At 37.6% G+C, this 15,288-nt stretch overlaps 1 protein-coding gene across 3 annotated transcripts in view; it reads left to right on the top strand.

Annotated features, from left to right (window-relative positions):
• TRPC4 (transient receptor potential cation channel subfamily C member 4) overlaps positions 1–15,288 on the top strand; it is a 129,250-nt gene that overhangs the window by 66,473 nt on the left and 47,489 nt on the right. For 2 of the 3 annotated variants that reach the window (XM_068182060.1, XM_068182061.1), the window contains exon 3: positions 2,697–3,215. The exons of the other annotated variant lie outside the window; for it this stretch is intronic. In XM_068182060.1, coding sequence (XP_068038161.1) covers positions 2,697–3,215 — 519 coding nt within the window. The remainder of the gene's footprint in view (positions 1–2,696; positions 3,216–15,288) is intronic. 3 annotated transcript variants of the gene reach the window in all.

Raw genomic sequence — 15,288 nt, 5'->3', positions numbered from 1 at the left:
GAAGTCTTAGGGTTTGCCCTTTACGTTTAAATATTTCTGTAAGTTACAGCTGAAAAGATTTAATAAATACTTCTATATTTGGGTAAATTCTGATGCAATGAATTCCAAAATGTGTGCATTAGCCTTGAATATTAGTTAGCCTTAGATAACTCAGATAACTTTGATAAGCTATGAGAAAAAACAAGCAGCTTGTAAGGAAATGGACCTCATGTATAAGTCAGTTGCTGTAATGCCAAGTCGTTTGAAGCTGTGCCTTAATTTTTCAGAGTTTGCAGCTGACGATATGTTTAAGACAGCCCTCTGTTCTGGCAGGGCTTGAAGCAAATGTTACTTCAGTACTGTCAGAGAGTAAAAAACTAGCGACATGTGAAGTGACAGAGTTATACTCTGAGCAGTCAGTGAGTTTGAAGCCACAGCTTTCTGACCTTGAGTTTTCTGCCCTTGCACTCTCTTCTTTGCTGTCTGGTACCCTAAACCTGAGGCCAAGGGGGAGTCTCTCTGCTTGTAGCAGACATTGTCAGAACACAATACATGCCTCTCCATAAACCTTTTTCAGCTCTATGATAGCCCAAAGTCTCGTTTCTACTAATGCAGAGTTTGAATCTCTACCACCATTTTCATGCTGTTCTAGTCTCAAAAGCGCTGGCCACAGTTGCAATTTAGAGCGTAATAAGTGTGTTGGTGTGCACGCAGTGCTCTTTTTTTTTCCCTTTTTTATATAATATGTAAGTAAAAGACAAGACAAATCTAAGACTGCAATAACCAGTGAGAATTGGGGTAGGAAACAGGTCTCACTTCCCCCACTGACACCAAAGACAGGAGAAAAAGCATACATGGATTTGAAGCCCAGCTCACACTGGACAGGAATAATGATGTGATCGGGACACCTGGGCTTCCCCATGTGTGCTCTGTGCAGTGTCCAGCCAGGAGGTGACAGATGTCCCAGAAGTACCCTGGAAGAGACCTGACAGAGCAGCGTGGGCAGAGCCACAGAGTCCTCTGGGAAGTCATATGTCCAGAGTTGTGGTTTTGGCCTGAGACCAAGCACAGCACACAGAGCTTCTGTTTCTTCTTGTACCCAAGTGTTCCCTCCATCCATATGTACCTTCAGTATATTCTCAGCTGGGTTCCTTACCTCATGAGTAATATTTAACCCATGTTTCTCTGCACACACTACACCATTATGTTTGTACCTCAGAACAGAGCAAGCAGAAGTGAAGTTGCATGGAAGCTGCTTAGCTCAGAACCACTGGTTGTGAACATGCACCTGTGAGGATTACTGCACCCTCTGCACAGGGTAATGAGGGTGGGTGTGCCAGCTCAGTCAGCCCACAGTGCTGTGCTAAAACAAACTCAGTGCCAGCCTGACTCAGTGCCAAGCCAAGCATGCATGTCTAAGTGCATGAGAGGGGAGAAAAGGGATTTCTGCCTGTTTACTCCACAGAATCTGCCTGTTGACTTCTCAGAATCTGGCACAGCTACTTAAGGTCAGCAATCCACTATGGCCAGGCAGGTTTTGCTTCTGTAGGGATGTGTGATTACAGTCCTGAATGCCAGATCTCCAGTCTTGACTTTCCACTCCAATTTTACCACTTCCACTCCACTTGTGTTTTTTCCACCTGGCAGTGAGGTCATGGTGCTGTCATGAGACTTACATCAAAAATTTTTTCCTCCCTGCGATGGCCATCTGTTTCTCTAGACTTCAGATAACTTTGAGTCAAATGTTTTTCTTTCCTTCCTCCTGAAAGAGCATCCTTCAGAGCACCTCTCTGTGTTGCTCTGTGAATTGAGTTTGTACTTGGATATTGAGCTGTGGACAAAAGTCAGTCTGTAAGTGATGATGCCAATATAATTTTTTTTTTTTATTGACTTTGGCTAATTACACTCACATTCTTAGTCATACTAATTGAACAAATTGTCTTGACCTGGAAAAGACTTTAGAGTCTGGTAGTGTAAAATAAAGAAACAAGCTTAAAATTAAAAACCTTACAGTCTTCTGATAAAGAAGACTGAAAAAACAGAAATGCATATCAGAAGAGTCTTTAAAAATGGTCTCTGGGAGCCTTTTTTCTACTAACTCCCCTGTTTTCATATAAACAGAATATGTTTCTTTGTGCAGGTGAACGTAGGAACTGAGCCTTAAGACATTAAGCTCTTTGCAGCAAGTCTTTGTTTCTCTACACAACCTTATTTTCAACATTCTCTTTAAGAAAGCAAATTTTCTTCTCATTTACTTGACCATTTTATTTTCTAAATCTAACTTGCCTGTGTCCTGGCCATTGCTTCCTTCAGAGATTCACAGTTATGCCCCCCCATGATTCTTTCTTCCTTATGAAACTGAGATAAATCAGTGAGAGACAAGAAAAAAAATTCCATCTTGCTCACTTTAAGGGACTGGGGAGGAGCATTTGTGTCTAACTCATCCTTGTTTATCTAATAATTTGCTCTAATAAATCATTGTCTGTGGGTTGTCTATGTATAAACTGGTTCTATGAAAGATCACACCCTGTTTATAGCAATTCATTAACTGGAAAGACACTATCTTAGCTAATTGAATTGTTATATTTAAAGAGTTTCCTTCAATTCTGGACCAAAATAAAGATCCATCAGTAAGTGTATTACCTGGTAAACCGTTTTTAGCTTAATTTTCTGTAACTCTTGTTCAATGAGGTAAGGATTTTTGCCTTCTTTCACAGGTGCCACCAGTGCTTCTGGACAAGCAGTTTTCAGAATTTACGCCGGATATCACACCTATTATTCTGGCTGCCCACACCAACAATTATGAAATCATAAAGCTCCTTGTGCAGAAAGGGGTGTCTGTGCCCAGGCCACACGAGGTGCGCTGTAACTGTGTCGAATGTGTCTCAAGCTCAGATGTGGACAGCCTCCGCCACTCTCGGTCCAGACTCAATATCTACAAGGCTCTGGCGAGCCCATCACTGATTGCTTTGTCCAGTGAGGATCCTTTCCTTACCGCTTTTCAGCTGAGCTGGGAGCTGCAGGAACTGAGTAAAGTCGAAAATGAGTTTAAGTCAGAGTATGAGGAACTGTCACGGCAATGCAAGCAATTTGCAAAAGATCTCCTGGATCAGACACGGAGTTCCAGGGAATTGGAAATTATTCTTAATTACAGAGATGATAATAGCTTGATAGAAGAACAAAGTGGTAATGATCTTGCAAGATTGAAACTGGCAATTAAGTACCGTCAAAAAGAGGTGAGTGTGCTGGAGAATATTTGAGCGTATTCAGTAGCAGTAATGTGATAGAGCCTGAAATACATCTTTTAACTGAGACAAATTTCTGCTTATCTTTTTTTTGTTCTACTAGGTTTCTGCTCTTTTATTAGTTTTAATTAGATGAATTTGAATAGTTGTTACAGTTTGATAGTAACAGAATTCAAAATGTTCTCTTCTAGTGCAGATCCTATGAAACTTTTTTCTTTTACACCCGAATAAACGTAGTCTTCAGTAGTTGTGCTCTGAAGTGCTCTTCAGTAATAGGGTGAGAAATATATAAAGCATACTTTAAATTAACTTGGATTGTGTCTGACAGAAAAAGGCAGCTGTGTTTAAACACACACTAGAGGTACCTTTGTAGAGATGTTTCTTCAAAAAGTAGCTATTACAGATACTGAAACAGAAGTTTCATAGCCACGCATGACTCCCAAAAATGTTTGCATTCAGATTCTCTTTTATAAAGAATTCAAAATGGAAATACCTGGATATTGATGTCCATGGCAGTTAAAAATTCATACATTCGCTTTACCAGTGTGTACATTCCATTGGAATCAGAGGAAGTCTGCATATATTTTTTAAAGTACTCCAGTTCTTTTCTGCATGCAGAAGCAAAAGAAGCAAGACACAAAAATTAGTTAGGAAGACAGTTCCCATGATACTGCCAACCCTTCACCTAATCCCTGCACATCATCATATCAGAATATGTTGTATTATCTTATTGGGAAACAGTACATACCAAGTCAGCTGAACTATGGAAATTTGTAGGCAAGACAAATTTAAGTATTTAGTATTTGTTCATATTCATTACAGCAAATGCTTAAAAAACTTCTGTGTTAAATTGTATCCTTGCTAAATCTCTGCTATGCAAAATATAATAGTAAATGTGTTATTAAGTATGTTAGAAAGGTTTGAAGAAACAATAACCAAACATTTAAGGATTCTTTTGTTCATTTGAAATATAATTTAGTAATCCTAAGATCTGCTATGGAGGTAGGGAACTACTGAAGTAGTGATGGAAAAAAAAAACCTCAGTTGGTGTCTGACTTCATAAGTCATCTAATAAGCATTTTTTCCTTCAGAAAATGTATTGCATAATTTTATGTTTTATAGTATAATGTTTCAGGCAATATATTCACTGCCTTCATAAATTATATTCAGATTGTACTTTGCCAGATTTAACAACCACTATTTCTATTTCTTTAAATGCCAGTCCTGTCTTATGGTCATATAAGAAGCTGAAGCTTGGACTTCTGTTTTCGCAAGGATTCATGCATTGAAATAAAATTCTGACCTCATTGTTTGTTTAGCTTTTTAAACCATAACACAAAGCTTTAATTTTTTTTAATTTGAGATAGAGACTGTGATAGGCATATGTAGGCTGAATTGTTTTTTATAGTTTAATCTAATTGCTGTGCCTAATTAAGTTGCAATAATACAGCTGAATACATAATTTATTCTTCATAATAGAAAAAGGCCATACTGATTTAATGAAACAATTCTAAATCAGTGGATCTTTTATATTTTACACACATTTTTCATTTCTGTAAATATTTCCCACTATCCCTACCATTTGATTCTTACTGAAGTAAAATCAAGGTTTACTAAATGTCTTCCAAAATGTTTTCCATACTGGTTGCTGAAGCAAACAGTAGCCTCTGTAACTGTTCAGTTATTTTGTTTCTGGTTATTACTACAGTACTCTGGTAGGTGCAGCTCAAAGATCAAGAAACTTATCTCAGGCATAACAGTTGCTTGGATTCCAGCTGTCCTGGTCCATATGGATCATGATAAAAATACATCATCAGTGTCTTTCTATTTCTTGTGTTAAGGATGTTACAGGAGACAGAGCCTCCAGCTGAATCCAGCAGCCTCCAGGGTCAGGGGATTCTTTAAGCTTGGGCAGTGGAAACCAGCCAGGAGCTCTTGATAGTTCAGTATTTTAAGCAATATATTCACTGCTTTTATAAATTATTTTCAGATGGTGCTGTGCCAGACTTAACAATGACTATTTCTATTTCTTTAAATGCGTCTCCTGCAACAAAACAGCAAAACAGATTAGAATTCATTATCTTCCCCTCTTATCTTAAACACCATCCCTAAAATCTCAACCTTTATTCATGCTAATACCAAAGGACACTCTAATGCCTAAGGTCAGAGCTCCACAAATAAGCAATCAGATCTTGTTGTCCAGAATGTCCAGTCTCAGTCCAAAAATTGCAGCTAAAAGTGACAAAATAATGATGTGTGTATCTTTTTACATTGTTTTTTATGATTAAGAGCTCAGGGGTTAAGTATTACTTTTTTCCTTTCAAGTTGAAAATAATACCAAAAATTATTAGCAGTAATTATTTTTGGCATTTTAAGTAAGCAAACATATTAGAACGAAGTCTTGTAAAGGGGTGCAGTAGTCTTTGGGTAATATAACTTGGTTTTATCTCAAGACACAGGATGGTGTAGAGCAGCCGATTTAGGGTACTTGTGGAAGCAAATAAGTAGATGGTGAAGAATTTTCATTGTGTAAAGAAATGAAAATTGACAAACGTGAGTAAAGAAAATTACCAAGCTCAGAAGTTTTGAGGACTTTCCAAAATTATATTATGCTTGAAATGTAGATCTAGAAATGCCCTGTAATGAACAGAAAAAGTCCCTTGAAATTCAAATGATTAAGCAGTGCTTTGTGTAGTGGTCTGCAAGCCCCTGGTATCGCCCTGGTTTTGTGGAAATTAAGAAAGTACATTCATTTTTAGAGCTCTCCATGTTCTCCACTTTGCTGCTGAAGTGGGCCTTCCACAAACCAAGAACTTTATGCCAATTGGATTTGAGATTCTCCACAGTGAAAGCTGCTCATCTCTGCATTTCCATTCCTTTCACACCTTCCATAATACTGTGATTCTCATTCATCTGCTGTCCAAAGGCATCTCAATGATATTGATTCTCAGTCCATAGAGTCAGGTCAGTGGTAACCTACAGTGTATTATCAACAAAGAAACTTCCCTGATAAAATCATCGATCTTCTTTATTAATAACTAACGAGGTTGAAAGATTTATAATCTCAAGTTTACCTTGCAGGATAATGTCTGGCAAGACTGTGGATAATATCTGTACAGAGCTATGGGGCACAACCAGGAGAGCATCTGCCAGAATAGGTGGGGTTTTGTAGCATAGCCCATGGGACAGAACATCCAAGGTGCCATTATTTTTATGTTCATTTTACACCACTGGTGCAGTTTGACTGTAAGCAAAGAAGCTTGTTGTGCCTGTTTCTGACACCTACTCTTGCCTGGGCTACAACCAACACCAAAGAGAGGTTCCCTGAAGTCACTCAGCCACCCTTCACTGGGCACAGACATTTTGTTGTCCTGCTATTTAATATTGTCTCAAGGGAGAGTTTGGTTTTATGAAAGCCGCCACAAGTTCATTGTGGTAGATTCTAAGCACACAATGAGCAGTGAGAAATAAGTTTCCCTGGTTTCTGAACCAAATGAAAATGTTATCTGAATTAACTGCAGCTGCATGTAAGGATATAGAAAGCAAATCCCAAGCCCTGTATGTGGTTCACAAGCAAATCTGAGTTCAAATTAATTGGAAACCTCTGGTGCAGCAATGCAATTAAGTAGAAGAGAATAGTAGCTCTCTCTGTTGATTAGTAAATAGTCATCTTTTCCACTCATTGCAAAATGTGTGTTTTCTTGGCCTATATATTCAGAGTTTTTATACTCTGAATATAGTGTAGATAGATTTTACTATAGATTATACTATACTCTGAATATAATATAGTATAGATTTTATATAGATATCACAGCAAAAATCCAATTTCTCTCATTGTTCAGTTAACTTTCTTTTAACTTTGGTTCTGTTTAGGTATTAAGCGTATAACTACAAAAATTTGAAAAGTGCTTACTACAATGCTTACTAATTTTCCTATACATGTGAAATGAAGAAGGGGAGATTAATGTAATCAATATAATCTGGTTTCACTGTAAGTTTAACCAGTGTGATTTAAATACTTATACTAGTCTTTTATATCTCTGATTCATTTTTGCCTCATGGTAAATGTCTCATTTCATTTAAGCTATGATTGTATAAGCTTAAATACAGTAACAGCATGAGGTTATAATTATTGGTAGTACTGTCTCATTTTGCTTTGTTATTAGACATTCTTATATCAACACAGAAGAAATTGGAATTTTTAAGTATGTAACTGTTGAGCTTTTCTCTCTCACTTCTCGAATGAACACTTGCTTGTTTGGTTTGGGTTGGGTTCACTTTTTTCTTTTTTTTTATCTTTTCCATTCTTTGGTTATGCTGATCATCTTTCTCTTCCTCGACAAATACACAATCTCTGGTAGATTGGAATACCTTATATTGTAAATAGGTTAAATTCTGCACATTTCAAATTAGCAGTCTCGAAAGATTTTTATAAGCTTTTTCCTGCTTTTATCTTTAAAAACCTAAAGTAAATGCATAGTTTATCTAGCCTCCATCCAGTGTTATGTGTCATCTTGAGACCTATCTAAAGAAGCCAGAACTAAGTTTTCTAAGGTTTTTCTGATCCTGAATTAACTTTTTTAAAGGTTTGATTTAAAAAGTTCTAAATTTTACTTTCTTTCCCTGTTTGCTAGATATGCAGCTGCTTAACTACTAAAATTCTCCTAAATACCTCTAGTTGGACCTCTAGATGTTCTCTCTTCCCAAGGACAGGACCTGTTTTTCTGAGTTGTGAGCAGCTGCAGAACGTGAACTAGCAAAGGGCAGAGTGAAAAAGGGAGTGGTTTTAACAATTTGATGTATTTAAAGAATTAACAAGAGTTCAGGGCTTATTAGAAAGAATTTCAGATAAAATGTTTCAGGGAGATCAGCTTCAAACGAAATTAAATACTAAATACAATAATATGATACTCAGATTTCCTGGATCAATTCAATGTTTCTAGGAAAGTGATGGTGCAAGATAAAAAGTTGTTAGGTTTTGGCAATAAAAACCATCTGTTTGGTTTTGCTCAAAAGAGGACTTTTTAAAAAGGAATCATCAGTTCTTGCTAGTTTTCTGTGCAAAATACAACCTCAGTGAAATGAAAATGTTTCACAATAATGTCAAAAATTCAGTGAAAACATGCCTAAAAATTCAATGAAAACATGCCTAATAATTTCAAATCTATTATTTCATGTAAGTGTCTAAACACTTCATTTCGAAGAAATAAAGGATTTTGTTTGGCTGCAGTTACTTCTAAATCCACTTGGACTTTAACGTTTGCCACTTAAATTCTTACAGCTAATATCATCCATATCATATTATTACAGAAACCATTATAGGCACGATAGAAAGAATTATTGATTTTCAAAACTATTTTAGCAATTCCTAGAGAAAACAATTTTAAATTTCTGAAACTAAAAGTTGCTATGTTCTTAATAATGTCTTTAATGTTTAATTATAATAAATTTCTCATTAAAAGTCTTTCAGATGCAAAAACGTTAATTACTGACTCTGTAAGCTGGAATGACTTCAGAAAAACAACATTTTAAGGCTTGTTCTGTCTTTAAAATTATCCCACACCTGAAACGTAAGCAGAAACACAGTGGCCATGTGTAGCAAGTCACTGTGTATATGAGTATTTGTCAAAAGGCTGCAAAGGTGCACTCAGATGTCTTCATGTAAAAAATAACAAAACCTCACAAAAACCAGACTCTGATAATATTTGGACATTTTTGACACAAAGGAAGACATGTTTAGTCTATGAAATGCATAACTGAGAGGAGTGATATATACACGTTTGGGTCCATGTCTCCAGAAGACCCATTTCTGCAGACACTCAGCTATAGTACTCAAAAAATTTGACAAACATTTTTCCATGCTAGAGTCAGGTACTCTAAACTAGGTCATATGTTTGCTTTGTAAATCATGTAAAAGTCTCCATGTTTATAGATAAGAAGTCCACAGATTGTTAAATAGTATGAATTAGGTGAGTAGATTAACTGCTACACATGCAAAGCCTTCTTCTAGTTGGTTATAGAATCATTTCATTTGGAAAAAAAAATTTAATTCCAACGATTAACCCAGCACTGCTGAGTCCACCACTAAACCGTGTCCCTCAGTGTCACATATACATGTCTTTTGAATACTTCCAGGGATAGTGACTCAACCATTTCCCTGAACATCCTGTTCCAGTTCTTGACAAGCCTTTTGGTGAAGAAATTTCTTCCAACATCCAATCTAAACCTCCCCAGTGCAATTTGAGGTAATTTCCTATCATTCTATCACTCATTACTTAGAAGAAGAGACTGACCTCCACCTCACCACAACCTCCTACTCTCCGGGCTAAACAACCCCAGTTCCCTCAGCCACTCCTCATGAGACTTGTGTTCCACACCCTTCTCCTGCTCAGTTTCCCTTCTCTGTACATGCTTCAGAACCTCAATGTCCTTCTTGCAGTAAGGGGCTCAAAACTGAGCACAGAATTCAAGGCCTCATCAGTGCTGAGTACAGGGTGGGTCAATCACAGCCCTGGGCCTTCTTGGCCACCTGGGCACTCACGTGGCTTGTGTTCAGCTGCTGCTGAACAGCACCCCAAGGTCCTTTTCCACTGGGCAGCTTCCCAGCCACTCTGCCCCCAGCCTGTAGTGCTGCCTGGGGTTGTTATGACACATGTGCAAGACCTGGCACTTGGCCTTCCTGAGCCACATGCTGTTAGCTTCAACCCATTGATCTAGCCTTTACAGATCCCCCTGCAGAACCTTCCTATTCTCCAGCAGGACAACAGTCTTTCCCAGCTTGATGTCTTGTGCAAACTGACTGAGGGTGCAGTTAATACCCTCATCCAGATAATTGATACACATATTAAACAGGACTGGCCCCAACACTGAGCACTGGGGTCACCGCTAGTGACCAGTTACCAACTGGATGTAATTCAATTCATCACCATTCTCTGGGCCCATTTATCCGAACAGTTCTTTAAGACATGAAGAGTATTCCCATCCAGGCCATGACTTTTTAGTTTCTCCAGAAGGAACACTGTGGGAAATGGTGTCAAAGGCTTTACTAAAGTCCAGGTGGCCAATATCAACAGCCTTCCCTCATTCCTAAATCACAGGGCATATCTGCTTACCACACAGCATTTAGTTGTGGTGAAACAATTTTCCTAGAATATGTGAACAAATTCCTTATACAGTCAATAGACAGAGGTATGCACAGAGGGAGATCCTGTCTGTTCAAGATAAGCCGTCTAAGTTCATTCCAGAGACATCTCTCTCTGCTTCTGTGGCTGGATAAGGAAACAGTGTGCTTCATTTAGAAGAATTACTCCACTAGGCATTGAAAATATAGAAGCAAGTTAGACAATTTACTGCATCAACTGCAGTTTCTACCCTGTGGTAACAGAGATTTTGAATTCTGGAGGCACAAAGCCCACGTAAGGGGAACTTAATTTCAGCAAGTAGTTAATTATGTCTCAGAAGGCATCAATAACTTTTAAATGCTATATGCTACACACAGGTTGCAACCCTCTCATCACAGTTCTAGTTAAACTATTCATGAATTAAGATCAGCAACTTTTTATTTCAAACACTTGATGGAAGTAATTAACTCAAAGAGGAAACTTTCTGTTAATGAAGTACAATGGAAATCTCTCATTTAAATTCCTTTTCTGCATTTTCATTTTAAGAAATATTGCTGGGATATATGCCTCAAACAGGAAAAACCAGAAGTGCAAACCCCTAACCAGCAGTGCACAACCCTTCTCTTGAGACTGGCAGCAGCAGAAGTTGGTTTGAAGGAGTCCCTGCTAATGCATCTACAAGCTTCCCTACAAACCTGGGGTAGATTTAGGATCATGTCATAAAGTGTTCTGTCTTTCTGTCCAAAAACTAACTGATCCATTCCTGTGCTATATTTAACTGGCCTAAAATAAGAGTGACTGAAGCACATTTGAACATGCTGACACTGAAGCTTCTACATGCTGTTGTAGTGACATTTTTTCTATTGCCTGTCTCTCTCCATTGAGTGTTTATTGAACAACAAAACAGGACAGCCAAAGCAAACTTGTTTTAGGCCTGTCTGCTCGTTCTTTTAATCTGTCTTCTCTTTGTCCCACCAGATGTCTGCAGAGAAATCTTCACTTCCTTCCTTACCCCTTCCTTGATTTAGCGTAAGCCTTAGCTATGAAGATAAAATAGCAAAGGGTGTCTTCATCCACTGCCTCCATCAATATGTGCATACATTGTCAAACAAAAGGTTCATGAGAAAAACAAATGTTTGTTAGATGAACTCACTCTCGTGCCTCCAAAGAGATCAGATCTATATATATTCAGTTGACTAGAGAATATTACTTTCTAAACTTTCCAGCTCCAGGAACTAAAATAGAAAATTTAGGAGAGATGTTCAATATGGCAGTGGTTTGACAAAGTGGAACTTGCATTTTGAAAGTCATGTAGGATTCAATTTTGAGTGCTGGCATTTGAACTTCTAGGGCATTTTTCAAAGAGGAAGGAAAATGTTTACGCAAAAGTATCAACAAGTCCTCCTTGCAGAGACACTTGTCTTTCTTCTATAAATAATGGATTATATTCTTCAGTGTTGAAATATGTTGGTTCTTGAGATCTCATTTTACAGAAATAAGACATTTTAAGAAAAGTTTTCAAGAAAATGAAAACTCTTTTATTATGGAGAAAATAGTCTCACTTGTCAGTGAGCACTTGCAAACTAGAAAGGACTTGATAAGAAAGGATTTTGCAGAATATTTGGAAGAACAGGGAAAAGCCAAGGTGAATACATATTAATAGGAGAAGAAAGAAATCCAGAGTTGAACATCATTTGCCATGTTATTACATTATTACATCAAATAATGGCTTCTATTCTTTGAGTGTGCTTCATTCCTGAGTAGTATTGGATAAATGTGAGGGTCTTTAACATCTGTAGGAGAGAAAGACCAATGCAGATCTTCAGAAAGCAGAAGTTGCTGAAAGTCTGCAAAGTGCAACATGCCTATGCTGTGTTGGCCAAGTATAAGGTCAGACTTGTTAGGTTTTTTAGGTGGATGAAGAGGATATGTTTTTCTCTGCCTGCTGAGCATAAAAGACAATAATGTTTAATTATCAGGGTAATGCAGTTGTTTAAATTAGAGGTTGGTCTAAATAGCTGACCTTAAAGGCTTTATTAGCAACCCTGTTAAGGTTCACAGAAAGACATGACTTGGTTACATGGCATTTGACATTAAGACAAGCTGAAAGTGTAACATCATGTAAAAAATGTTCGGCACATTATTAATAAAATTAGTTCAAGTGTTTGTTTCTGCCTTCTTAATAGCACACAGAAAGAAACTAGAAATAGCCATTCCTATAGTGTGCTTGTGCTGTGAGTTCCTGACTCATTCTACGTAACCTCAGGTTTTTAACTATAGTACCTATGTCAGCAGCCCACCCTTGGGTTCCTTCATCATTGATGGGAAGAGACAGACATTTCCAGGCAACTCAGGCCATCCAAGAACAAAATAATTTTTGTCACTACCTATGTTGCTTACAATTATTGCAAAGGTGACAAGGGACAACTAGATGTGTTATACAGGCTAAAAAGAATAGCATACAATTTCTGGAAGGTAACTAACAGTGACTATTTTTTAAGTCTTGATATTCTGTTTCTCTGAGACCCAGAAGAGCCCCTTAAGATGAAATGGTGAACCTGTTTACTGGAATCCCTTCCAGTGCATTGTGTGATCTAAGGGGCTGCCTGGAAAAGTAAGCATAATGCAAAGCTGCTTTTCAGAGTTTTGGTCTGAGGGAAAAATCCTCAATTTTACATAAGGATTCTGAAGATCAGATGGAAAGTTTTGCAAGACAGAACTGTTAGGGCTATGACAACCTGCAAGACTGCACTTGTGTTGAGACACTTCTTCATTATTGTTTCCAAAGCTGAAACCTCTAGTGAATTTATTCAAAATCAGTCAAAATCCTGAAATAAAGGATAAAGCTTTTATATACAGTAAAAAAATACTTTCTTTCCCTGCATGTGGCCCTATTCTCAATAAAAATGTATTAGCCAAATCACATTAAAGGTAATAGCATAATAACACTTAAATGAGGAGAAATAATCATTTTCATAGTAAATTAAGGTTATGTCTTCCTAACCTGGCTATGAAAAACCCTTTATTCTGTGCTAAACCTTGGCAAAAGTAGCCTAGCAAGAGGAGCACATTTTCTTTTCAGAATGATCTTTCCAGGTATGATCTGCAAATTACAGTGTATGAGTGATGGTCAAACAAGACCTTATCAATACTTAAGGCTGTATTGGTTTGAGGCTGTCTTGCTTTTCTAGTGCGACTTTCAGCTGGAGTAAACATACCTGCTGTGGTTTCACCCCATCTGACAAGTAAGCACTACACAATTGTTTGCTCACTCTCCCCCAGTGGCATGAAAGAAAGAATCAGAAGAGTAAAACTGAGAAAACTCATTGGTTAAGATAAAGGCAGTTTAATAAATAAAGCAGAAGCCACCCATGCATGCAAAGCAAAAGAAGGAATTCACTCCCCGCTGAGGTCCCTTCCAGACTGGGTTTTCTGTGATCTGATGTCAGGAGCTGACAAGACATACGCACTATAGCCGGTGTGCTGGGAAGTCTCCGTCATCAAGTGTACAGAGGATGGCGCACACACTTGCCTCTCTGCTCCTGTGGTGTTAAGGAATCTGTCCACCTTAGTCTTTCTCATATGTGTTTGCCAGTATATAACCTGGCATCTCTGCTGAAAGCATAAAGAAAAACCCTAAATAGATTTTAAGGGTTCGGAAACAGTATTTTTGTTCTTATTAATATTGCAGCAGTACTCCAGGGATAATTAACTTCCCACATAGCTCAATGAGTTTCAAGTAATCAAGCAATATAATTTTTCAAGTGATTTAGGAAGGAAAAGTGTGGATCACTATAAAATTATTTATTACACCAGAAGATAGAATGACATTGTGTTCAGTTTGCAGATATTCTTTTCACAGGAACAAAACACAAATACTTATATTAGAAAAAAAAGTAGTGAAACCAACAACATAATTAAAAAATTAACTATTTAGCAAATTTATACTATTCTCCATAGGCCAAATTTTCAACAGATATGATCATTCACTTCAAAACATTTAGGTGAAAATTATTATCCTATAATTTTCAAAAAGAAAATTAAGGAAAAGAAGTTCCCTTCCTTCACAAATGCAATCAATGTAAATTGACCCATTGTAACACTGCAAATATAAATACTCTGCCAATAAAAACATAAATATTATTCTCTCAGCCTTGGGTCTTTTGGCTTCTATCCTCCCTCAGTTTCCATGGAAAAGCTGGGTTTTGTAACAAGCTTAGCAAGCTCAGTACTTCAGAGAAAGAAAAACATTTTTCCCAAGCAGTAGTGATAATACATCTACCATCAAGTCTTCTTTTTCCAAAGAGGAGGTGAGTTTTTACCTTTGTGAGCTGTCAAGGTTAGAGAATTAAGGGGTTTGTGTATCAGAGCCCTTGTCAGAGTTTCTAAAATTCCCCAGAGAAAAACACTGATGTTGGATTATCTTTGAAGTTCTAGAATGAAGTAATAAAGGAGCTCGCAGTTAAATCTTAGAGAGTGCTGCAGCTGTTTCCCTGCACAATTACAATACAATTTAGTGGACTATACAGTTTAGTTATGAAGTATGGAGGTTTTTGGCTGCCATTCCTCTCAACCTCCCACTGAAGCATTTGGATGCTGAAGAAATTACCATTATTTTTGTGTTGATAGAGGCTGGATTTGGGAGAGCTATGGATTCTGTCAGGGCTGGTACTAACTGGCACAGACTGGGCAGTAGTAAGTAATAAAGAGAAACTGGAGTCTTACCACTGCAACTTCAGCAAGTAGGTATTTTGGGTGTAAATTTAAAAGAGTTGTGTGGTGCAGATGTTTTGCATCCTGACTACCGTGTTTGATGGTATTAGTATGAGACCTTTACAGATGCAGGCTGGATTTTGTGGAGAAAAAGATGGCTGACAATAACATTAGCTCAGGATGTTCCTAGCTCAAGAATGGCCTCTGTGGAGGCCAGAATGGCCTCTGTG

The sequence above is a fragment of the Anomalospiza imberbis genome, chromosome 2 (genome assembly GCF_031753505.1).
Source record: "Anomalospiza imberbis isolate Cuckoo-Finch-1a 21T00152 chromosome 2, ASM3175350v1, whole genome shotgun sequence".
NCBI lineage: Eukaryota > Metazoa > Chordata > Aves > Passeriformes > Viduidae > Anomalospiza > Anomalospiza imberbis.
The sequence above is the reverse complement of the archived record's forward strand: the minus strand, read 5'-3'. Positions and strand labels throughout refer to the sequence as shown.